Source organism: Eublepharis macularius, chromosome 11, assembly GCF_028583425.1.
Source record: "Eublepharis macularius isolate TG4126 chromosome 11, MPM_Emac_v1.0, whole genome shotgun sequence".
Classification (NCBI taxonomy): domain Eukaryota; kingdom Metazoa; phylum Chordata; class Lepidosauria; order Squamata; family Eublepharidae; genus Eublepharis; species Eublepharis macularius.
The window spans coordinates 87085722-87111926 of record NC_072800.1 but is presented as its reverse complement, the minus strand read 5'-3'; the positions used below and the strand labels follow the sequence as shown (position 1 = coordinate 87111926).

Here is a 26205-nt window from a genome sequence, read left to right as displayed (position 1 = left end):
AACAGATGCAGAGTCCAGCAGGTCTGGATTAACCCAAATCCTACTTGGGGAACTCTTGAATCTCATTCCTTTCCCAGCCCTTTTAGCTTCTGCACTCTTTTGCCCCAAGCTGTGACTGTCACAGCGGAGTTAAATAAGGCAATAGTTCATCTTCAAGGTATTTGATGTGCTTCAGTATAGTTCTGTGTGGTTCATGCAACTCAGGCATGCCAGCAAGACTGCCAGGTGATATGTTAATTACAGTGGACTTTATAGCTTCTGTTAAAGCCATAAAGTTTTGTAGTTCAGCTTGTAGACTAAGATTTCTCTCTACACGAGATGCCTTGGTGCGTGTTTGTTAAGTGTAGGGAGATGCAATGTTAGCCAGGAAGCGTAGTTTAAAAAGACAGAGCTGGCAGAGATCGCTCCTCAGAGGGTTTGTCAATTTCACCTTCCCCAACCTGAAGGCTCTCTCAGTTTCACCTCTCCAGTCTAAAACTGTGTGGGATGGCAACTAGAGGGCAGCGAGGAATGGAAATGGGCTGGAGCCCATTTCCAGAGCCAGGCTTGCACCTGGAGAGGTTCTAATGGGCTGAAGTTTCCCTCCTGGCATGTCACAGCCCCTTCACACAGCTCCAGTGTATAACAAAGCCTTTGCCCTGCTGATAGCTCTGTCTTTTTAAACTACCCTTCCCGGCTACCATTTCATCTCCCGACGCGTGTTCTTCACGTGTCAGACGTTTTACGTAGACAGACTCTAATTGTTTAGATTGTGGACCAAGAGGAGAAATGACTAGACAAAGGGTTCTTTGTTCACGATGGGGCATGGAATTTCTGCTAGTGGTGGCTGTGATGGGGAGATGATTCTCCTTCCATAATCACCCACCCAAAGCATTGCTGTTTACAAACTTAATCTCATTTCAAGATGCTGTATTGCCACAAAAGGCTGTTTCGTCCTTATTCTTTCCTGAGGTCACCAGAAGCGCCTTTCTAGATCAGACCAGTGGTCCATCCATCCCAGCATCCTTTTTTGCACAGGTGAACCAGGAGAAAGAGGCCGAGGCCTTTCCCTGATGTTGCCTTCTGGCACTGATATTCAGAGGTTTACTGCCTCTGCATGCGGGGATTCCCTTTAGTCATCATAGCTAGTGGCCACTGGCCACTTCCGCAGAGGCTGTGAGATACAAAACACACACACAGTTGACCTGTGAAGCTCTCTGCTCCTGGACATGATGGCGGCTAATAATGAACGACATGTCCTAAAAGTTTATGCTACAGTCATCAATCTGCCCGTCTTTGAGGTGCCTCGTGAGACTTCTTTCAACCCGGCTGCTCCACTGGCACCGGTACCAGGCAACTTCGTAGATTTGCATGGCCAAAAATGCGTGGGAAGTCATATTCATGCGGCCAATGAGGCTAGGGGGTGTGATATTTCCAGAGCTTCGTTCTCGTGGCCCCTTGTTACATGCCCAGGGTACGGCTGATTGTCACCTTGGGGTCAGGTAGCAATTTTCTCCAGGCCAGTTTGGCTAGGGATTGTGATGGTGTTTTGCCATCTTCTGGGCATGGAGTAAGGGTCACTGTGTGTGTGTGTGTGGGGGGGATTTGTGAATTTCCTGCATTGAGCAGGGGGTTGGACTAGATGACCCTAGGGGGTCCCTTCCAACCCTATGATTCTATGATTCTAGGTTGGAGAGTTTGGCCTGCAGGCAGAGGTGGGTTCTGGTGAATCCCTTTCATGGAATAAGCTGAGGAAAAGTAGGAAGCGTTTTCCAATGAGGAAGAAGCAGCCGCTGAGATTGGGGAGGGATGATACCACAGTGGCAGAGCAGGCACCTGGCACATGAAGAGTTCCAGGTTCAACCTCTGCTTAAAAGAGCAGAAAAACTCTCTGCCTGACAGCCTGGCTGGGCTTGTGCTGCTTGCGACAGTGACTCAGCAAGAGGCAGCTCTGCATGTTCAGAAGTCACAAGGACGGATCATTGCTGTGCCAGCTGGAAATGAAGATGCTTCAAGCAGAGATATTCCTCCGATAACCTGTCTGGTCTCCTGCATAGACACAGCTGCCGAGTTAATGCATAACCTGCAATAACAAACCAGGGCAGTCCAGAAGGGTTGCTGTTCCCATGAAGAGAGCCACCTTCATCACCTACTGCTATAATGTGGGAAATGATGGAGAGTTTAGGTTGCCACCTTTGAAAGCTGGCCCTGCTCAGAGATTCTGCACTGGGCTGGATTGGACCTCTCAGCTCAGTAAAGTGCAGAGGAGCAGAGCAGCCGGATCCAACCCATTAATGGCAATCTAAACTCCCCTCTGTCTGGAGATCAGGGGGCGGGGCCACCAGCCATGTGACCATTTTCAAGAGGTTCCGGAACTCCGTTCCACCACATTCCCGCTGAAAAAAAGCCCTGGAGATATATCTGATGCTAACTCACAGCTGGACCAGACTTGGTATTCAACACAAGTCAGATCTAGGAGTTCCCTAACTTGTATCATGTTACAGCTGAACATTAGATTGTCGGGAAACAAAAGTTCCAAACGCAACACATCCCGTTTCAAATTGGGATCATGACATGGGGGGAAAGATATAGGTATAGGATAGTGTGGGATTGATGACCCAGAATAACAACAACATTTGATTTATATACCGCCCTTCAGGACAACTGAACTGCCCACTCAGAGTAGTTTACAAAGTGTGTTATTATTATCCTCATGACAACCACCCTGTGAGGTGGGTGGAGCTGAGAGAGCTCCGAGAAGCTGTGACTGACCCAAGGTCACTATTGTGTACTGAGCCTGGAGCTCAGAATGATTGCAGCCCAGAGTGATTTCAGCCAAAACAGTGCTCTTTATTGCAAGCCAGAACAGACAGACGACAGCAGACACCACTCACTAGACACACACACTAACAAGCTGAAGAGAAGCCCTCATTATATACACAGAAACCCCGCCCCAATAATAGCCAGCAACCAATAAGAATGTGTATTTTAGAATGCCATCATTTGCATAAACTATATACACTGTAGTGTGCAGGCAGGCCATTGATTGGTCTTTATTTGAGAGGACCGATTGGCTGCTGCCCCCGGAAAGTAACCAATGAAGATGCATATGAATGTACCCAATGAGGGTTAAGTGCAGGCAATGTAACCAATGAGAATGAAGTGTGTTAGAAACCTTGACATGTTATGGAGCTCCACACAATGCATAACGTTTAATATGATACAGTAGAGGCCTTATCTGGCCTAACTCAGCCCAATACACAACAGTCACCTAGCTGGCTTCAAGCGGAGGAGTGCCCGGCTCTCCAGATTAGAGTCCTGCCGCTCTTGACTACTACACCAAACCACACGAACTCTTGTTGTAACAAACTAGAAATCTATAGGTGGTTCACATCGGCATGTAAATCTCTTGATTGTTCTCAGCACTTAGTGACTTTGGTTGAAAGTGTAAGATGCCACCTTTGAAATGTGTTTTCTCTGAGCTAATATGAAGCCTTTATCAGTGGTGTTGATCAGAGATGACACTCTAACACACAAAGATTCATCTGCCACTGCAGGCACTGTCCAGTGAGCGTTATCTGTGGACAGGAACCATTTGCTAAGGATAATTACTATGACCAGGCCACACCCAACTTTATTTTACGAGTATCTCATCATTGGTAGATTGGTAATGTATGGGTGCAATGCCTTCGCTCTCAAAAGAACAGCATTTTGAATACATATAGCCCATTTATACATTATTCAGAATAAGGTTATAGAATTCTGGACTGCACCAGGCCAGACTGAAGGTAAGAGGAGACATATTTTTTAAGGTCTCCATCTTGTAAAGGGGTGCATATGTGTACTTCATAGAAGAAGGGAGCTGGCAGACTTCTTGCTCAGTTTACACTCAGTAGCCTTGATGTCCGCATCTTTTTGGCTTAAAAAATGTACCAAGGTTGTTTGTGTTATGTGCCGTCAAATTGTCTCCAACCTATGGCAACTCTATGAATGAAAGACCTCCAAAACGGCCTATCTTTAATAGACTTGCTCAGATCCTGCAAACTGGAGGACGTGGTTTCTTTTATTGAGTCCAGCCATCTCGTTTTAGGCCTTCTTCTTTTCATAGCATTATTGCTATGCATGATCTAGTACCCACTTAGCATGATCTAGTACCCACTTATTTGTCTTTTTGGTTGCCCATGGCATTATTGACTTTTTCAGAGAATCTTGTCTTTTCATGATGTAACCAAAGTACAATTGTCTCAGTTTTGTTATTTTAGCTTCTAAGGAAAATTAAAGCTTGATTTGATCTAGTACCCACTTATTTGTCTTTTTGGTTGCCCATGGTATCCCCAAAACTCTCCTCCAGCACCACATTTCAAATGAATCAATTTTCTTCCTGTCAGCTTTCTTTACTGTCCAACTTTCACATCCATACATGGCAATGGGAAATACCATAGTTTGGACCAAGTTTAACACATACCATTTCTACATGTGTAAAAGACCAGTTGTTACCCTAGAGTATTACCTGGAGTGAAAATGGGAGAACACAAAAAGTACACACACACGGGGATTGCTATATTAAAAAGTAGAGTTTAAATTTACAGATGTATTGTCGAAGGCTTTCATGGTTGGAGAACGATGGTTGTTGTGGGTTTTCCGGGCTGTATAGCTGTGGTCTTGGCATTGTAGTTCCTGACGTTTCGCCAGCAGCTGTGACTGGCATCTTCAGAGGTGTAGCACCAATAGACGGAGATCTCTCAGTGTCACAGTGTGGAAAAGATGTTGGCAGGTAAATTTACGGAGTTCTAATTTGTCACCTGTAAGATCTTTCCAGGAATGGAAGCCAATGGCCAAATGGACACATTCTAGAACGTCTTGCACAATCCGAGGTTCTGTCTTGTCGATGCAGAGCAGATCATAAGACTAAGAGCAGAACCACAAGTGACAAAGGGCACAGATTGGACACTTGTCAGCTTCCCTCAAGTTTTGATGGGAAATGTAGGCATCCTGGTCTAGCAGCTTGGCTCTCTGACTGCTGTCCAATGGACTTTTCAACTGTCATTTGTCCAACATTCCGCCAAGCTGCCTACATTTCCCATCAAAACTTGAGGGAAGCTGACAAGTGTCCAATCTCTGCCTTTTGTCACTTGTGGTTCTGCTCTAAGTTCAGTATCACTCTCATTTATGCTCTTTTTCAATCCTTCTCAGCCATAATTCTAACTATAGACCTGAATCAGAAGCGAGGTTTCACCTCCTACCTGGGATGTCCTAAGGATTACCTTAATTCCCTTTTCTCAGGATAATAAATGTTTTGGATAAATAAATATTAACCCTTGGCAGCTACTTTGATAGGATAGGTTCCATAAGTTTAATAGAGAACACATTCTGATTAATTATTCACCTTGCCCTTTCTGATTATATATTTGCAGCCTTGATTGTATTTAACCATTAATTTCAGTCCCCAGATATGACAATGGTACACATCACCTACCGGTAAAGGCAGAGTGATGGAATTTGGAGACATCTTGAAGGTGATCGGGGAATTTGGGCGGTTCCAGAAATGGCTGGTGCTCCTGCTCTGCATTCCAAATTTCCTCACTCCCTTTCACTTGTTCGGCCAAGTGTTCATTGTTATGGACGTGCCTCACTATTGCAACACGAGCCGGATCCGCGAGCTGAACTGGAACCTGACCAAAGAGCAAGCGCTGAACTTGACAATTCCAAGAAAGCCGGATGGATCTCTCGAGGAATGCCGTATGTTTACTCCCGTGCAAGGCAGTCTTCCATCGATTCGATTCAATTCCACAGAAAAATGCCAAGATGGTTGGGTGTATCCTGAAGAGCTACAGCCGACATTGCTCACGGAGGTGCGTACGTTACATTTGTTGTTAATGCAAGAAGTTGCCTTATATTAATTCCGATCTTTGGTCCTCCTTCCCATTTATTATTTAGACATTGATATCACACTTTTCTCCTCAGGGGCACCCAGATTGGCTTACATCAGACTTCTCTCCTTTATTTTATCTTCACAACAATTTTGTAAGTTAATTTAGGCTGAAAGAGAATGACTGGCCCAAGGTGTGTTTCCATGGCAGAGATTCAAATCTGGATCTCCCAGACCTTAATCAGACACACTAACCACTACCCTATGCTGTCTCTTATACTGTTCTGTCCATATTGACTGGCAGTAGCTCTCAGGCAGAGAAAGTTTTGAATAGGTAGCTTTGTGGGTCTGCAGTAGAACCACAGGATTTGAGTTCAGTTGCACCTTAGAGAATCAAAAGATTTTCAGGGTATAAACCAGGGGTGGCCAAACTGCAGCTCGGGAGCCACATGTGGCTCTTCTAGACATATCGTGTGGCTCCCAGAGGTCTCTGAGTATTGCCGTGGCCATACATTTTATTTGAGTTTAGTTTATTTCCCTCTCTCCCTTCCCTTCCCTCCCTTTCCTTCTTTCTTTCCATGTCTTTCCCTCCCTCCCATTCCTTCTTTCTTTCCATGTCTTTCATATTTTCAATAAAAATGTTGGGGTTGCCAGGTTTGACTCAGAAAATACTTGGGGACTTTGGAGGTGAAGCTTAGCAAGGATGTTACATCACTTTTGTGATGTCACTTCCAAGTCAAAGATCAGGTGATGGCTCTCCCCAAGCTCCACCCCTTCTGATGATGTCACTTCCAGCATACTGCACCAAACCCCACCCCTTCCTGTGATGTCACTTTCAGGACACTCCCCCAAACCCACCTCTTTATCTGAAGTCACTTCAATGCATCATGTCTTGTGGCTCTCAAACATCTGATGTTTATTCTATGTGGCTCTTACGTTAAGAAAGTTTGGCCACCCCTGGTATAAACTTTCGAGAGTCAAAGCTCCTGATATCCCAGCTAATTACAGCAACATTAGTCAAAAGCCAATTAGATGCTGATGGACTTTAAGTGATTTACAACTGGCTCTGCTCTGTTCAGCTATGCTCAAAGTGCTGACAGTAGAAATTAAGGTATAGTTTTGTCTCCCAGATAACAGCAAAATTCCTTTCCCAATACTTGAGATGCCAAAGATTGAATCTGTGACTTCTTTGCATGTGAAGCACATGATCTGCCACTGAACCAGAGCTCGTCCTGAATTTCATGATTCTGTCTTGAAATGTGCCTGTGCTTCAGATCTTGTCTATACATGGAAACCGTAAGGCATTTTTCTGGTGTCCATAGTATTGTGGTTGGGTGTAGTCAGGGCTTTTTTTCAGCTGGAATGTGGTGGAACGGAGTTCTGGCACCTCTTGAAAATGGTCACATGGCCGGTGGCCCCAGCCCCTGATCTCCAGACAGAGGGGATTGCCCTCTGTGCCGAGTTGCATGGAAGGCAATCTAAACTCTCCTCTGTCTGGAGATCAGGGGGTGGGGCCACCGGCCATGTGACCATTTTCGCTGAGGGCGATTTAAACTTTTAAAAACTCCCCCTTTGTTCCAGCTGACCGAAACTGACGTCATTGTGCAGTCCTGGGAGCGTGCGTGCACTTTGCGCATGTGGTACCAGGGGCACCACCTCCCGCCAGAAGTTGCCCCCTGTGCTGGCAACCCACTGAGTTCCACCCCCTCTTTTCCCAGAAAAAAAGCCCTGGGTGTTGTCAACATACTGATGATAACCACCTCTGCATTTCTCTGTTTATGTCACCAGAGACAGTCTAGCAGCCAGTGTAAAGAGGCTAAGAAAGAGCAAGTTAAATCCTGATGACACGGGGTGGTGCTTGCAATTTTTCAGTGAAATACAGAGAGCACTCAGAGAGTGAACTTGAGGTGCAACTGACTAGTTATGAAGCCATTGAAACACTGGGTTGGGACTGTAGCTTGGAAAGTAAGCAGGGAAAGGCAGTGTTTCATAGTGGTTAGAGTGTTGGGCTAGGATCTGGGAGTTTCAGGTTCAAATTTCCACACACTAGGAAACTCACTGAGGGCCAAGCTACAAGTGACAAATGACACTTGAATGGCAAGTGTATTTCTCCCTGTTCACTTGCCCTCCACTCATTCCACTTGCCATTCAAGTGTAATTCGTTACTTGTAGCTTGGCCCTGAGTGACTTTGGACTAATCACTGTCTCTCAACCTGACCTATCTCACAGTGTTGCTCTGAGAATAAATGGAGGACAGGAGAGAACAATTTACGCTGCCCTGAGTTATTGGAAGAAGGGCAGGGTGAAAATGTATTAAATAAGAAAGTGAAACACCTAGCCAAACTAGTTCAGATTGGTTCTGGTGAGTTTCTCTTAAAGAGACAGCTCGTCACAATTTTTCCTTCTTAGAAATTTAAAACAAGAAAACAGAAACAAAATACATCCTCAATACCATACTCAAAGCATCAGTGTTCATGTTAGGATAATCTCTAGCATTGTTCAGTTTGCTTATGAGCTCTTCTGAATTTTTGTAGGGACTGGCATAGTGTCTATGTGGGGTGATGGGTCACTTAGATTTATATATTGATTTCTTTCCTGGCGACCTGCAGTGGCATCTATTTCATCCAACTCTTCTTCTATATCATCCTTTGCAAAGGATGTTATTTATATAATCTGCCTTTCTCAGCGAGATTCAAGGTGGATCTCATAGTGTAAGACAATATGAACTACAGTTGGACCATCCCATAAACAATGCAATAGGTCCCAGCAACCGCCAGTACACAGCAGTATAGCCTACAGTCCCCGAGCCACTACCAAAGTATCTCTCTGAACCATTACGACACAGCACTGCCCTCCTGCCTACGTAAAAAGGCCCTCCTGTATAACTCAGTTTGGCATAGGTTGTGAAAAGCCAGGACAGAGGGACCTTTCCTAACCTCCTCAGGCAGGCTGTTCCACGAGGTGGGGGCCACAACAGAGAAAGTTCATATACTGGCAGTTGTTGATTTTGCCTATTTTCAGGGTGGCACATGCAGAACACCATGTTCAGATGATCGAGGCTGCTATGGCAGAGTGCTGGGAGAGAGGCGGGCCCTGTCTGTTTTCCCCATGGAATGTGTAGGATTTCATCCCTTCTGATGTGATAACCACATATTTTCCAGGACAACCCTGGTTTACGTGACCTCCCTTTGCTGTTGTAAATACCTACATAGTTATTTCAATATAGAGGACCCATGGTTGCCAGGTCCCCTTACCCTCCTGGCAGGAGGGGGGCGGGCAGCACTCATTCTTATTCTTCGCACATACTCTCAGTCTTGTGCAACAACATCACTTCCAGGAAGTGAAGTCATCATGCAGGCCCAGGAGCACGTGCCGATTTGGGCCCCAAATAGGCCCTATATGAAGCATGGGAGCGCTCCTAGTGCAGTGCAATGACGTCCCTATTGGGAGTCACATTGTCACGCTGCCCTGAGAGTACCCCCTGGAGGCCTGTTCCCCTACCTCCCCCCTGCCAGCCAGGTGAGTGGTGATGGGGGGTGGAAAGTGGGAGCAGGGATCCCACAACCCCACCAGGGGGAACAGTAACCCTATGTTTTCTGTTTTGCCGGATCTTCTTCCTTCTGTATCTGTACTCTTTTTTAAAATCCCCCATATCTGTGTTGAGTAACTTAGTTTTGTCCTCAGCTTTCTGTCATTTAGTGCCTCTGTCACAGTTCAGAAATCACATTAGCTTGGGAACCAATGTCCATCTTAAACCAGTTTCCAGGGTAATAGTCCGGTCACATGGTAAGTGGGGAAGGATTTTTCGGGATTGCTGCCTTGGTCTGCATACAATGACAAAGCACTTCATTTTGCTCTTACTGCAGTTTTTGCATCTTTCCTCAAATGTTGGTGCATATAAGAGGTTCAATAAAGAGTCTGTGTGTGTTCTTCCTCCCCTAGTTTAACTTGGTCTGTGAGCGAAAAAACTTAAATGACTTCTCTCAGTCCATTTTCATGGCGGGCGTTCTTGCTGGAGCTCTGGTCTTTGGCCCACTGAGTGACAGGTAAGGAGATGTATATCTCTGTGGCTACTTGTCTGTACTTGGTATCTTGAAGAAAGCCGGTTGCTTTGGGGTTTTTCTCTGGTAATAGCCTCCATACCATATCATACCTGCTATCACTTCAGCTAAGCTATGTGCCCTCCATAGTTCTCTAATAATTTTGTCACAGGCATCGTAATTGGTCCAAGCTGCAGGGTGCAACTTCCCAAGAATCGACTTTTCTGGCTCAGCTTTTTATCCTTTGCGAGGAAGCAGAATAAATTGTGCAAAAGCTTTTCCTAGGAATGTGTCCTGTTCTTCTGGTTTCATCCAAAAACACCCATTTAGGAATGTGTGCAGCTCTTGTGCCTTAAAAGCAGAAGTGTCCTGTTGTTGGGACCTTTTATCATTATAGTGTCTTATCAATATGTTTTTATCTGTATGTTGTGATCCACCCTGAGCCTGTTCGTGGGGTGGGTGGACTATAAATCATCATCTTCTTCTTCTTCTTCTTCTTCTTCTTCTTCTTCTTCTTCTTCTTCTTCTTCTTCTTCTTCATAATAATAATAATAATAATAATAATAATAATAATAATAATAATAATAATAATAATAAAGAACCCAACAGAAATGAGAGCTCTTTTTGAGTACACTTCAGCAGGTGCATTGTCCTTCAGAGTAGCTACGGTTTATTTATCTATATGTTTCTCCTGCCTTTCTGTCCTGGTCTTCAAAACAATGTATGTAGACCTGTGTAGCTTCAAGAAGGCCACTATATCATTTTTTTTTATTTTTGTCATTTATAGTCCGCCTTTCTCACTGAGACTCAATGTGGATTACACAGGAATCCAGGACAACATAGTGGTGAAATCTATGGTTCCAACTCATTAACAGAGCATCTGAGACTCCCCTCCCTACAATAATTAAGATGAAATTAAGAAACCCTCTAATGAGCGATCTCTGCAGGCTCAGTGTAGAGAGGAGAAATTGAAAGAGCCTTTGGGAGACTCAAGTGAATGATCTTACCCTTGTTCTCCCATTGTGAATGCATACACACTGCTAGGGAGACAGACCACACTTGAATATAAGTCCACACAGAAAGTAAGTCACTTGAGCATCCCCATGTAAGATGTCTTGTACAGAAAGACTCTATATTCCCCCTTTCTAATGCTAAAAAGCAGCCATTTTAAATGCACCGGTGTGCAGTAATGATGACTTGAGACGAGTTTGGACCTTTCTCTGCTGATCAGCTTGCATTTCCTTCCCTCCAGGATTGGGAGTCGAAATATGATCTTGCTCACCCTTCTCCTGATGGGCTCCTTTGGCCTTGGGGCAGGTTTTGCACCCAGTTTGAACGTCTACATCGCTTTGAGGTTCATTGTGGGCTCTGCTTTTGCTGGAATGAGTATAAGCATGGCGGTTTTAAGTAAGACTCCCTTTACCAGAGCTTCTGTGGGGAGGGGTTGACCTTGCATTTGAAAGAAACAACCGCTGGGGATCCAGTTTGTGTTTTGCTTTTGTTTTCAAGAATCTTTCATCCTGTCAAGCTCCGCATCTAAGGGGTGGGGGGCTTCCTGGTTGATGTGTGTGTTAGGCCCAGTCCAAAGACGCACCCCTTCCGTGGGCAGGAGGAGGCTATACAACAGCTCCCTCTCACCCTCTTTCCCCTTCTGAGGCCATCTCTCTGCTCCCTCACTTGCTCCCTTGCCTCTCGCTCTCTCCCTCACTCTGTCTCGTCCTTGCACTCCTGTCTCTTTCCTCCTCTACACACACCACCCCGGCTGTCCCACCAGACTCAATTTTATAGGGCTGCCCTGAGGAGATTCCCTGCCAGGCTTTGCCCTGTCCTTGGTGGCCCTTCTTCTTCTCCCGGTGGGATGACTAGTGCCCCTGGCCTGTCAGAGTCTTCCCCAGGGCTTCCCCCCTCCCAGCTCCTCCCTGTTAGAGTCAGTTTGCAGGGTGGGGCTGGCCAGCCCCCCCTGTGTTGGTGCCTCCTCCTGCTTCTATGCCCTGGAGGCCCAGGGCAGCACTGCTTCCAAGGGTGGCCTGCACTTGGGGCTGCACTGGCTGTTGTCAGGTGAGGCCCCCCATTGGTTCCACAAGAGGTGAGGGATTCCCCCCCAGGTGCTGTGGAGGAGCCACGGTGCTCGGGGTCTTGTTCAGACATCCACCTCCTAGTCACTTGCTCCCATCAAACTCTGGACCTGCTTGGGACGAGTCAGGGTTCCCGGGCATGCCCATCCTTGCTGCCTCCTCTGGGACAGCCACCCCTGTCGTCGACACCTCAGAGGCTCCTTGCTCCACACTGTCATCTCCCACGACTCTGGTGGGGGCCCTTGCTGAAGTGACCTGTGCTGGTGGAGGTAAGTCTGGAGGGGGCTGGGCCTTTGTCCCTGGAAACATCCTAAATTTATATCTGGTTTTATGTCAGTACTTGTGCAATTGCAAAGAAAATTGCTGGAATGTAAAATGTTGTCATTTAGAGGTGACCCTTGCACAAGGCAAGGTGTGTCACCCAGCCTCACACTGAAGGATAAGGCACCATTTTTGAACATGTGGAAACCAAGGTGATCAGGTCTCCTGCATCTCAGGGTTCTCAGGAAACCTGATAACCCAGTTTCCACCTATCCATAAATGGTCCCTTATCTTCCATATGAGGTGGGATGTCCCTCCTTGCCTCATGTCACAGCTACTGGTGCAGTAGGCATTTATGGTAGAGGAAGAACTGGAAACCCAGGGATTCCAGATCTTATTCTGATACCAGAACCACTGCACCATATTTGTTCTCCTTACTCCAGCTGATATCCCTGATTTGGAGAATTGCAAACAAAAAATAGTATCCCCTCTTCAGCCAGAGAAGCGCAGGTGTCTAAGTGGAATGCAGATGCAGTGGTAGAACTGTTTAGATGTTACATTATACCTGCTAGCAATGGAAGCTTCTAGCATTACACCTGGTAGCAATGGTAGATAATACCTATGGTGAGCAGGGGCTTTGATATCAAAGACTACCTTTCCTTTTTTTTAAATGAATACTTTTTATTTCATTGATAAGATTAAAAACTCAATAAAAAGGGAGGAGAAAAGAGAAACAAAAGAAAAAGAAATAAAAAAGAGAGAAAAAGAAAACAACAAAAATTAAAGAAAATGAACAAAGAAAAATAATGCATATTTCCATTTTCCATTTTTCTCTACAACACCTATCATATCTTTACAAACATTATACTTGTAGTTTTAATACCTCCAGAATTTACCTTTTCAATACTGTCCCCCTTCTATTTATTTCCCCCAAATTTATCTTCTTAGAAATCAAATCCACAAATCATCCATTCGTTTTTTTCTCATCTCACGCAGAAAGTCAGTAAGGGAAAGACTATCTTTTCTGAGATCTTATAATTTATTTATTTAAATATAACCGATAAAGGCACTAATTTAATTGGTTAAAACTCTGGTGTTGATTGCATCAAAATAATGTACTTATTTGCACACCGTTGTGCATTGGTCGTAAGAGTTCTACCGTTTCTATTCCCTTCCAGATTCTGAGTGGGTTGGGGCCGCCTACCGCCCCTTTGCAATAATTATGACTTACTGCTGCAACTCTATGGGGCAGATGGCCTTGGCTGGCTTGGCATACAGCATTCGGGACTGGAGGCTCTATCAGATTGTTGGCTCAGCTCCTGCATTATGTCTCTTTTTTTACATATGGTAAATGTACGCATGCATGTGATATGAGTTGTATTATTTAAGTATGGTGGTAACTGGGGATATGATGTGTGATTTTTAATTGGGCGGGAACGCCAATGTATTCTGTGATTCTGTGCTACCCCAGAATTCCTGCAGAGGTATTTCAAAGGGAGATTAGAAAGAGAGACTGCTGAATTGCAACGGATAAAGAAGCTCAAGTCAATGCATCCCCCTGGATTGAATCAAGACCTAGGCTTCCTGTCTCATTACTAATGCTGATTTCTCCACACCCACTACTCCTCTGCATACCCCACCCTATCCAGTCATGCCTGCTATTGTCATTCACTGGCTATCGTCATTTGGCTTCTGTAATCACTCCACTCCCCAAGATATAAGGGCAGATGGACTCACATTCTAACTGTATCTGAAGAAGTGAGCTGTGGCTCTCGAAAGCTACCCTACCACAAATTTTGTTAGTCTTACGGGTGCTACTGGACTCTTTCTCTTTTCCACTGCTACAGAAAGACTAACACAGCTACCCATCTTGATCTGTGCCATGACAGAATTTGGTCTAGATGTAGAATTCAGTGTCTCTGAAAATCAGAGTTGTTTTTTCACTAAACCCCACCCCCTAACTGTTATGGCTATGAAAATAGGACTGGAAATAGGTATGCAATGCCTGGTGAAACTTCAGGAGTCCGAGACTATGGCTGATTATGTCACCTTGAGGGCTGCAATGTTTCTTGGCCTCCCTGGAATTGGTGGTGGGGAGTGCCCTCCAGTCATAGCTGGTAGGGTTTTCATGGCAGGAGACTAACAGAGGTAGTTTGCCATTGCCTGGTCTTCATTGGAGGTCTGCCATCCAATCGCTAACCAAGGCTGACCCTGCTTAGCTTCTGAGATCTGACCAGATCAGGTTCACCTGGGCTAGCCGGGTCAGGGCCTCCCTACAATTATCAGTAGCAGAATTAGTTATTCAGAATAGGCAAATATATGCAATTTCTCCTAATTTTCGTAATTTGTACATGCCACAGAACTTCAGGTATTGCTGACACAGAGTTTTGATGTTTTAAACGTCAAGCACATACTTCCCCGGATATGTGTACGGTATGCATCATGGTGGTACACACTGGTGACGTTCAGTCTGACTTTGCAAATTAGATATAGAGTCACCCATGTTGAATAATTCCGTACTTATGCGGGCACAAATGTGTGGCATGGAGATGGCAACTTATTTTTCCCTTCAGAATTCTGGAATCTTGGTTCAGGCACCAAAACTTGTGACACTGACACAGGAAGGAATAATTTGTTCCTTCCTGGAGTTTGGCAAACCAAAGCTGCATCTGAGCTGGTTTATAATCCTGGGTTGCAATCCTGGTTTTGCAGGATTGCAACCCCGTTTGCCGGTTTGGATGGAAGTGCAAGTTATTGTTTGCTGAAAAGCAGGAGGTAAAACAGAAAGGTGTGGAATGAAGGGTTGCAGCCCTGTGTTCCTTCCAGGCTCATTCTCCAACTGCTAACTAGAGTTTGGCATTGCATCTGAACCAACCCTTGACTTTGTTCTGGGAAATCCACCATTTGCTGAAATTCCCCTCACAATTCTGTTGGCCTTTAAGAGCTCCGTCCACAATGCACAGCAAGCGAATGAATAAAGCTAATTAACCCACGGTGCTTCCTGATATCCCTTCCATTGCAGGGTCCTTCCCAGCTCTGCTCGATGGCTTGTGACGAGAGGGAAGGTAGTGGAAGCAAAAAAGGAGATTCAAAGAGCAGCACGGATCAACAAGCAAAGCATCCCGGAAGAGTTACTCAATCAGGTGTCAAACATTGGGGTTTCTGGTGCCTGTTTTTCCAAAAAGAGGAAAATGTGGTTATGGGGAGACCTGGGTGAGGTGCCCAGTGTGGTTTTCAAGATCTGGGGCAGTTTTTTTGGATCAAGAGGCGACATTGAATTCTAAAGCTGGGTCTTCACCTAAAAAATACACAGTGGGGAGAAGAAAAGTGTCCTACTTGTCTCTTCTTATATAGCAGGGGTGGACAAACTTGCTTAAGGTAAGAGCCACATAGAATAAACATCAGATGTTTGAGAGCGGCAAGATATGATGCATTGAAGTGACTTCAGATGAGGAGGTGGGTTTGGGGGAGTGTCCTGAAAGTGACATCACAGGAAGGGGTGGGGTTTGGTGCAGTATGCTGGAAGTGACATCATCGGAAGGGGTGGAGCTAGGGAAGAGCCATCACCTGATCATTGACTTGGAAGTGACATCACAACAGTGATGTAACATCCTTGCTAGGCTTCACCTCCAAAGTCCCCAAGTATTTTCTGAGTCAGACCTGGCAATCCCAACACTTCTATTGAAAATATGAAAGACATGGAAGGAAGGAAGGAAAAAAGGAAAAGGAAGGGAAATACATGGAAAGAAAGAAGGAAAGAAGGGAGGGAGGGAAAGACATGGAAAGAAGGAAAGGGAGGGAAGGGAAAGGAGGGAAATAAACTAAACTCAAATAAACTGTATGGCCACGGCAATACTCAGAGACCTCCGGGAGCCTCACGATATCTCTAGAAGAGCCACATGTGGCTCCCGAGCCACAGTTTGGCCACCCCTGTTATATAGCAACTAGCCCCAAAGCAAAAGGCAGTAAAGCTATTTGATAGGAAGCCTAAGAATATTGATGTTTTTATAGGGTTTCCAGGTGTCTGGTTTTAACCTGGACAGGCTGGTATTTTTGTGGACCATCGGGAGGGGGGTAGTAGTAGTTAAAATAATGGACACTTGGCGCCTCCTCCGCCTCCCCCCTGCTTCCAGGCGGCTCCATTGCTTGCCTGCCCTGCCTGGCTTCCCAGCCTTCTGAGCATCACTGCCGGTCTGGGGAAGTGGCCGGCCCTATCAATAAAAACGTGAGTGATGCCGCCCCCCCAGTGTCCCTGGGGTCTGGTATTCTTCTGGACCCCATCTGGAAACCCTAGTTCTTTATCATAAACTGTACTACCTATCAAGAATGTGTTTGCCTCTGGCAAAAAATTTAATAAACTTGATGACAACAATGAAAAATGGGCCACCAAGGTCAAGAGTTCAAATAATGCAATTGGTTTTGTGGTGCAGACCTTTAGAACCTATCTGATGTTTTGTCCCTCTCGTTTTGTGAACTTTCAAGCTAGCTCCCCAAAAGAAGGGCACATCTGGAAGTATCCTGCATCTTTTAAAGAAGCCACATCTAAGGAAAATCACTTTGATTATGGCATGGGTCTGGTAAGTCTTCTAAATTAGATCAGTAGCAACCAAACTACATACTTCCTATTGGATGAGTTCTCAGGAAGCTGAACTTTGTGCAACCTTGGCATTATCTCCTCCTGTTCTGGAAGCAGCTGGGAAGATGCTGGCTTCCAGATAGCTAACGTGCTGCCTTTCTCAACCCAGATCGTAAAAGGGATCCTTACTCACAGTTTTAGCCAGTGAACGAGGCATGGTTCAAACATAAGCAAGGTACATCTTTATTGGTCCAGATTTGATGTAGCTGTTGAATCTCATTCGCACACAAGCAATATTTGGGTTCAGTAGCACCTTAGAGACCAGCTAGATTTCCAAGGTAGGAGCTTTCAAGAGTCAAAATTCATCCCCTGGAAATCTAGTTGCCTTTAAGGTGCTACTGGACCAAATCTTGCTCTTCTGCTACAGACCAACATGGCTACCCACCTGAAACTAGTTTGTACCCATTACTCTTCCTATATCCTATGCCAAGCTTCAGGGGGTAGGGTGGGTTAAAAATAATATTGCAGAAAAATGAACCCAGTCCCTAGATGTATTGTGCTTTGCTCGCAGGTTTGTGGACAGTCTGGTGTACTATGGAGTGAGCCTTCACGTTGGGGATTTCGGCCTGGACATCTACATGACCCAGCTTGTGTTTGGAGCTGTTGAAATACCAGCACGGGCCTCCTGTATCTTCCTGCTCCAGTGGATGGGGAGAAAGAAATGCCAAGCTGCTTGGCTTCTCCTGAGTGGAGTCGTATGTCTGGTCATCCCTGCTATTCCAAAAAGTACAGGCCTCCTTGAAGTCAAATACGAACGTGGCAGATGGGGGCCAATAGGAGAGTGTTGTATAGTGGTTTGAGTGTTGAGCTAGGATCTAGGAGATTTGCACTCAAATTCACACTCGGCTGTGAAGCAGAGGGTCTCTCTACACGAGACGTCTGACACGTGAAGAACACGAGTTGGGAGAAGCAATGTTAGCGGGGAAGGGTAGTTTAAAAAGACAGAGCTGATGACAGGGCAAAGGCTTTGTTATACACTGGAGCTGTGTGAAGGAGCTGTGAAATGCCAGAAGGGGAACTTCAGCCCATTAGAACCTCTCCAGGTCCAAGCCCGGCTCTGGAAGGCAGCTCCAGCCCATTTCCATTTCTCGCTGCTCTCTGGTTGCAATCCCACACGGTTTTAGACTGGAGAGGTAAAATTAACTGCCTTCGTGGAGGCAAAGATGAAATTAACAAACCCTCTGAGGAGTGATCTCTGCCAGCTCTGTCTTTTAAACTACACTTCCCATTTAACTTTGCTTCTCCTTACACTTGATGAACACACACCGAGGTGTCTCGTGTAGAGAGACTCAGAGTCACATTCTTTCAACCTAACCTACCTTGCAGGCTTGTTGTGCAGCTAAAACAGGGAGGGGAGAATACTGTATACTGTCTTCAGCTCCTTGAAAGGATGGTGGGGTAAAAATGTACAAAAAAGATAGACAAAGGTGTTGGGTTTGATGCAGAAGTCATCCAACCTTGTTGGTTCCTGACTTGTTTATCAGGTTGGGGTTTTCCCCCTCTTGTTTTTGTCCAACCCTACATATACCCCGGCCTGCCAGGTGAACATCTTCCCTGTTGTTGTTAACTGGGCAGGCAATGAAAACCGGAGGCTTATCCTACTTCTCCTTTTCTACAGTATACAGCTAGCTTCAGGAGGGTAGCTGTGTTGGTGTATAGTGGAGGAGCAAGATCCGAGTCCAGTAGCCTCTTCATGACTAATTAGATTTCCAGGGTATGAGCTTACGAGAGTCAAAGCTCCATTTGTCAAATACAGATAAAGCAAGTGAGGCTGTGTGAAAACACTGGGGCACCAAATAATCTATTTGTTCAGTGCCTTTTAATCCCACCTGTCTTCTGAGGCAATCAGGGCAGCATACATTGTCCCCCAGGCCTCTATTCCACCTGCACAATAAACCTATTGAGAAAGTGGTGACTAGTTCTAGTCTAGGTGTAAGGATCTTCTTGGCTGAGAAGAATTTGAACCCGGGATCCTAGTCCTGCATTTTAATAACTGCATCACACTGGCTCTGATTTCCAGTTGTAACATGGTGGCAGGTTTCCAGATATGCAGTTGTGGTTTCTTTCTAATGTCTTCCCCTATGGTCTGTCTTTGCCCAGCTTTCCCCATCGCCGTAACTGTGCTGGCTGTTATCAGCAAGGCCGCTCTTTCTGCTTCCTTTTCAACCACCTACGTGTTCTCTGCAGAGGTGTTTCCCACAGTTGTCAGGTGAGGATCTCGTTCTGGCTTCAGTTCACACTGACTATGGGTGGAAATACACGTTACAAAGTACCTAGGGATGCTCAAGTGAACCTCATTTCATGTGTGCCCCTCCAACTTCCCATGCACTCGCTCGCACAGTCACACTTCAGTTTGATCCGCATGAATACATTCACACATTCGATATCAGTTCCTCCTCAACTGCTAAAAGTATCCCAGTTTCCTCCACCTCCTTTCATTGAAATGCTGATCTTGACACTTTCTCACACCTTAAAGTCACGCAATTTGGCAAGTCAAAGGAGCCTACAGTACTTGTTCTTGCAGTGAAAGCAGGGCTGAATTGGCGCTCTGTCCTCTGGACTCACAGATGCAGTCACACAAAGGGAGCTCCCATGAAAGCAGCATTCACATGAGCCAATCAAGAGCAGCCTGCACGGGAATTGAGGACCACACATAAAATCCTGCACTCGAGCATCCCCAGGTACTTAGTAACGTGTATTTCCACTCTTAGAAACTGACTATGGCTGGGAAGAAGATACCCAAAAGCATGACGGAAATGGCTCCAGAGTGTTGGACTGGGAAGTGGGAGGACCAGGCTCAAAGCTCGATTCTGCCATACAGCTCCATGAAGCACAATTCAAAAGGTTGTCTGGACATGATAGTGGGCTGGACATAGAGTTGCCAACTGGCCAGCCTTCCACTGTGGAGCAAAGGACAACTTAATGGAAGCTCAGTGCAGAGAAGACTGAGATTCTCTTGGTTGACGTCAGCACTGACTATGAAATTGGGAGACAGCCCACTCCCCCTAAAGGAACTGATTTTGTGGTTTGGGGGTGTTGTTGACTCAGTAGGTGCTCAGATTTAGTTTTGTGTTGCTCATGGCCTTAATAGCACCTGGCAGTTGGCAAGAACATTAAATCTTTCAAGGTGTAACTGGTTACCTTCTCGGTTTGAGTTAAATCCCAAAAACATGCTATTAAGTATTCTACCGAGCAATATTACAAAAGAACATGGCGAACTTTTCAAGTCTATGGTGACACTGTGAGAACACTGTATGTAGCAAAATGGAAAGAGAGAATCTTGCCCAGATATGTCTGGGTGGATGGATAAAGTGTATGGATACGCATTGATGGCTAAATTAACTTCTTAGATGCATAACAGACCAACATTGGAATTCCAGAAAAAATGGAAAGATTTCATTGATTACATAGTTCGAAGCTAAGCAGTTAATATGGAAACTGATTAATTAAAATGTCGAGTATAAAATATGAAATAGATGGCTGATTAAAGATTATTGATATGAAATTTTAGGTTTAAGGAATTAAGGAGAGGGAGGGGGAAAACATTCCATACGTTAGTTGTGTTGCCACATATTCTGAATATATTTTTCTGTTGTAGTTCCACTTTAGTATTTTGTATAAGTTTCTATGCACTTTCTATTAATAATAATAATAACATTTGATTTATATATCACCCTTCAGGATGACTTAACACCCACTCAGAGCAGTTTACAAAGTATGTTATCATTATCCCTACAACAATAATCACCCTGTGAGGTGGGTGGGGCTGAGAGAGCTCTGAGAAGCTGTGACTAACCAAAGCTCACCCAGCTGGCTTCAAGTGGAGGAGTGGGGAATCAAACCTGGTTTTCTAGATCAGAGTCCTGCTCTCTTAACCACTACACTAAACTGGCTCTCTATTTGTATTTTATTTTTCAAATAAAATCCTAATATTTTTTTTAAAAAGATGTAACTGATGTGTGAATAATGCTGCAGTATGCATCAAAGTCTGTTAATTTTGCCCTTTCAGTTTCATATCCGGAATAGTCTTTACTAAGATGTCTCCTTGGGGTGTATGTATGTTATGGAGCCTCTGTGTTCTTCTGCCATGATGCCCACCCAGTGTCATCCACACATTTCTGTGCTTTGCTTCCTCCGCCAGGCAGACCAGCTTAGGTTTGTGCTCCATGTGTTCCCGAATCGGTGGCATTCTTGCCCCACTGGCAGGTCTTTTGGATGAGATCCACCCTGCAATTTCAATGGTGCTATTTGGAAGCACGTCATTGGTTGGAGGGATCCTTTGCTTCTTTCTTCCCGAGACGCGGAACAGAGATCTTCAGGATGACACAACCAAGGCGTCATCAAGTCAGCTGTGAGTTGCTGAGCATTGCTAAAAAACCGAAGCCGAATTTGGTTTGTGTTTCGCTTTGCGAATAAGTAACTAGGAATTGCGAATAAGGAGCTGGGAACTGGGAACCAACTTCAGCTTCCTTGCTAAAAAGTCCTTTGCAAGGAGCAAAAACCCTCACCTTTTTCAGAGTGGGAAATGCCAGCTAAGTAAAGGGCAGCCAGAAATCTGCATGGTGAAGTGTTTAGTATAATGGTGAATCTGTCCCTCTCTACTGCTGATGCTAATTTGGCATTAGCAGTTGATGGGTGATGCAGACAGAGGTTTGGTTAGGTTAACAGATGATTTGTCTAAACTTCATGTTTTTAGCCATGTACATATTTACTAACTCAACTGCACACATATAGCCCTTCTGGGTTTTTTGTGGCTTGTGGAAGTCCTGAAAGAAAATAACCAATTCTCTTTCAGTTGACAGATACCACTTAAAAGTAGCTTGGTGAAATCCTGCATCGACTACCGGAAATCCTGCACTGATAACACGCCAGTGCTGAAAGGGGATATGGGATTAAAAACCCCTAAACATCTGATATTTAACAATATCCTTTTCTTTAGATCCAACAAGGCAGTCAATGGTGGCTTTGGAAATGGACCAGTGGAAGAGAAAGATGAAAGATGGATTACAGAGATCACCAAGAGTACATCCTTGTAGCAGCAAGGGCAAATCATCCTGGGGTTGAGAAATGAATGTCAGAACATCTAGTTTTCTAAAGAGATCTTTGAACGGCGAATGGGCTTCCTTCTTGGTTTTCACTGTCACTTTTGAAAAGTAGCTTTCTCCATCACTAGTTCTCTCAGAAGCCAGCAGGTCCAAATTAACCCTAATCGCACCTGCATAAATCTCTCATCCTGTTACTTTCCAGCCATTCTTGCTTCTCCGCTCTCAATCCCTGAATCAGGGTTACTATTTCTTTATTCAGAATTCCTCACAGTGGATTTAAATAAAGCTATAGCCCCTCTTTGTCATTCTCAGGGAGAGGGGTTATTGTTTTATTTAACTCCATTAACGGACATTGTCAGAAATGGAAAAGGCCCCTTTCAAAAAATTTACAACCCGTTGGATATTCTCCTAGCAGTTTAATAATCCTGAGTTATTCAAAAGCTAAATCTGAAATCGAGCAAAGGATTTGGGACATTGAACTTCAACACCATTTACGTTCTGCTGCAAAATGCCCTCATTTTGGGAACAAGAAATGGGCGCTGTCAATTATTTAGCTAATTTATTGACTCCCACGCAAAGGATAGGCTTAACTTTGGCCTTTCTCAGTGTTTTTTCATCTGCTTTATTCGAAGGAAGATACCGTGGTGTGCCGCTTCACGAGTGTTTATGCCTTTGTGCTACCGAGGAAATTGAAATGGTTGGACATGTGCTGTTGCATTATCCGTTCTTTTATGATCTTAGATATATGTTTATTATGCCTGTCCTCCAAAAAATCCTGGGAAGATCGAAGGAATGTTATACCTTTTTTCTGCTAGCAGACATTGAGCCTGGAACCACAGATAGAGTTGCTAGATTCTGACGAAGGGAGCTCTGACTCTCGAAAGCTCATACCCTGGAAATCCTGTTGGTCTTTAAGGTGCTACTGGACTCATATCTTGCTTTTCTACTGCAGACCAACACAGCTGAAACTTGCTAGCTGCCAAGGTCTACTAAAGCACAGTGCTGATTTAATGAAATGTTACTCTCTTTTTTATAATTCTCAATGCAATGGTTGTATATATATTATCATTACTAATGTGTCAATGTATTTTTTATCCTGCTGGTCTTTGACCATAATAAATGATTCAATTGAATTGACATTGTCCAAAAGAACCAGTGTGGTGTAGTGGTTAGAGTGGCGGAACAGGTTCGAATCCCTGCTCTGCCAGGGACGTTTGCTGGATGACTTTGGTCTAGTCACATGCTCGCAGCCTAACCTACCCCACAGGGTGGTGGTTGTCAGGATAAAATGGAGGCTTCCAGGTTCCCCTGGCAACTGGTAAGGGGGTGGTGGCAAAGTGGTGGATTCTCTACCTTGTGTGTGCATGCTCTGTGGTGCCTGCTGATGACATCACTTCCAGTTTGATCCAGAAGCAATAGTGTCACAATGAATCGATTCTTAAGGAATCAGCCCCAAACATTTGTGGGATGATGCCTAAAGAATTGGCCCCAGTGCAATACCTTTGCTTCCGGCTTGCTCTGGAAGTAACATCATCGGTAGGTGCCAAGGGCACATTTGCGCCTGTTTCCCCAGCCTGATTCCTAGTCTCTGCTGTTGGTGGGTAGTCTCTAGGTCGCCTGCCTCCTCCCTCTGATCACCAGTGATTGGTGGGCAGAGGCTACAATTGCAGGGAGATTGCCTGCCGTTAGAGGGACCAACACAAGGCAAGCGGTTCAGTGTAATCCAAGGAGCTCTAAAGTAGAGATGAGCACGAACAGGAAAACAGGTGAAGGACCAGGCTCAATTCCTTGCATTGTTTTGGGCTGCCTGGCTGAGAAAGATCTCTCTGCTTGAATCCCTGAAGACCTTCTGCCAGCTGGAATAGGTTATATAAGGGTAAGTGAACTACCAGGCACGGCTCAGTGGTGGAGAATGCCTGCAGAACGTTTCAGGTTCAATTCCTGGCTCCTCCAGTAAAAAGACTTCGCTTAGCAGATGGTGTTGAAAAAGACCGTTCTCTGCCTGAGATCATGGAAAATTGCTGCCTGTCTGGATAGACAATACTGAGCCAGAAGGGCTGATTCTTGTTTTGGGGGTTTTTTTTATCAGGTAATCACGGATAATGGAATGAACTTCTGACTACTTGGATTTTGAAAATTGAGCATATGTTTAATCTCTACTCTAATTGGCTTCCAAGATTTTTGAACAATCAGATACAACCAACATGGGGGCACATATTCAGCTGAGATTAAGGCAACTCAGCTGATCACACTTATTTAGGTTTTGAGGGGGTTAAGTACCACTGATAGATCTGTTATAAAAAAAAATCCTTCACATTGGTGCAAACTGAGTTCACGGTACCTGTAGAAACAGCATTCATTTCCGCTCATCATTACTCATTCATTACTCACACTGTAAATGTTGCGGTGTTAGCATCTTTATGCAATTAGCACTTTACATTAAAACTCTGGGGTTGATTGATTGATTGATTGATTACATTTATAGCCCTCCCTCCCCGCAAGTGGGCTCAGGGCAGGTTACAGCAACAGATAAATTACAGAGTTAAACAGATAAAACAGTAAAATAATAAAATCAAATCTTATATAGCAGCATACATTTCAAGATCCCCGATGGGGCGCCATTCCCTTTTCCCTGCACACCATACACAGGGGGGAAAGAGGGAGGAGATGCGGGTTGGTAAACTCGAACTCCCCAGTACATAGGGGCAGATGGACCATATAACACCCCCCCCCACTAGTAGGAGACTGGCAGGGAGGCTACTTAGAATGGATCCAAGTGCTGGCCTCAACCATATGCCTAGTGGAACATCTCTGTCTTACCAGGCCTGTCTGGTGGAACAAGAGTGGAACTCCTGCCGAAACGATGGTAAAACCAAAACTCTATAGTTTTGTACCGGAAGTGATATCATGAGTCAAAGCAATGCATATCTCCCTCCTTCATTTTTCCTCCACTGTCTTACCGAGTGGCAGCAGCCCCAAGCCAAACAGCTGCCCTGGAGGACCAAACAGACAGGGCACTCTGGTCGAGTTCATCCCCTGGAAGTTCCTCCTAACTCTGGGATCCAGAGATTGGCTGCCTCATTATATAAAGGTTCCCTTTAGTCAAGGGCACTTCCACTCGTGCAAGAAGGGGACATTTGTCCTGTTGCTTTCTTCCCAGGGTAGCCCCCAAGACTATATCCATGTGAATCCTTTAACTCTCAGTAGTGGCTGGGTAGTCCAGGGATGCAGGAACCGCAGTACGGAAGGGGAGACAGCAAAGATCTGTTCCAGAGCTGAGCTCTGATCACAGTTCTTTGGATCCAACCCCAGTATCTTTCCTCTATGAGTTTGTTAATTTTTTATATTTTATAGATCCGAAGGAGTTAGCTGTGTTAGTCTGTAGTAGCAAAACAGTAAAAAGTCCATTAGCACCTTTAAGACTAACCAAGTTTATTGAAGTATAAGCTTTCAAGAACCACAGGTCTCTTCGTCAGATTCATCTGACAAAAAGAGCTGTGGTTCTCGAAAGCTCATGCCTCAATAAACTTGGTTAAAGGTGCTACTGGACTTTATGTTTTATAAGTTATGCAGTCAAGTTATTTAGTAAATTTCTGATGTGCACTCATTGATAAAATAGGTTTGTGTCTTGCTGTGTGATTTCCATACTGTTAACATTCCAATTTTTATGCTAAGGTTATTTCCCAAGAAATGTTCAGGTTGTTGGTTAGAATTAAATTACAACTCAAATAATTGTGGTGGAAGGAGTTATATATCTCATGCTGGCTGAATTCTTCCTGGTGATTTGTTGCTTTTCTCTGCTGCCATTTACCCTTCATGGTATCTTTCTAGCTGCAGCTGCTCTTTCTTCAGCCTGGCTTTGGATGACATCTTCTTGAAGAAGTTCTGGGATACATTGCAGGAATGTCAGCAATGAGGGGAAGTCATCTCCACAAGGGGGGGGGCAATTATCAACAGTGTCTTGATTAATGGGGTGGGTGGGGCTAATCCTGCGTCCAGGACTGCAAAAAGTGTTTTGGTACTGAAATCCTTAGCATTGACCAAAAAGGGAGAACGTTCCCCTTGCTCTTCTCTTGCATAGCTTTGTCCATTATTCTTCAATTTCCCTCTAAGTTCCTAGACTGAATAAGAATTTGTGAAGTTTCTTCTGCGTCTGGTGGGCCTGCGAAACACTCGACCTGCAGCCGTTTTTCACCACTTCCGTCCACTAAGGGTTTCGTTTTTGTTTTTCTTGGCTTTTCCTTTTTATCCTTGTCTTTATCTGAAGAATTGCCAAACAGCATAACTAAGGCAGATGGTT

General features: G+C 44.8%; 1 protein-coding gene across 2 annotated transcripts; it reads left to right on the top strand.

The window, feature by feature from the left end:
- Nucleotides 1-150: 150 nt before the first annotated feature.
- LOC129337663 (solute carrier family 22 member 13-like) lies at nucleotides 151-23042 on the top strand. Of its 2 annotated transcripts, XM_054991553.1 has the most exons (11): nucleotides 151-225; nucleotides 5423-5831; nucleotides 9791-9894; nucleotides 11141-11295; nucleotides 13403-13571; nucleotides 15247-15367; nucleotides 16707-16801; nucleotides 17372-17586; nucleotides 18961-19069; nucleotides 21002-21211; nucleotides 21800-23042. In XM_054991553.1, the coding sequence occupies exons 2-11, from the start codon at nucleotides 5472-5474 to the stop codon at nucleotides 21894-21896; spliced, it is 1635 nt and encodes a 544-aa protein (XP_054847528.1). In that variant the 5' UTR covers nucleotides 151-225; nucleotides 5423-5471; the 3' UTR covers nucleotides 21897-23042. The 2 variants fall into 2 exon arrangements, with proteins under 2 accessions (XP_054847528.1, XP_054847529.1); XM_054991554.1 differs by lacking the exons at nucleotides 151-225; nucleotides 17372-17586; nucleotides 18961-19069 and having other exon boundaries at nucleotides 5121-5831.
- The last annotated feature ends 3163 nt before the right edge of the window (nucleotides 23043-26205 follow it).

Bases quoted from the DNA above. Each gene is read 5' to 3' on its own strand.
- LOC129337663 (XM_054991553.1), top strand. From the start codon at position 5,472: ATGGAATTTGGAGACATCTTGAAGGTGATCGGGGAATTTGGGCGGTTC. The intron at 15,368-16,706 runs GTGTCAAACATT...TGAACTTTCAAG, and splicing joins CGGAAGAGTTACTCAATCAG to CTAGCTCCCCAAAAGAAGGG. The intron at 19,070-21,001 runs GTGAGGATCTCG...TTCCTCCGCCAG, and splicing joins GTGTTTCCCACAGTTGTCAG to GCAGACCAGCTTAGGTTTGT.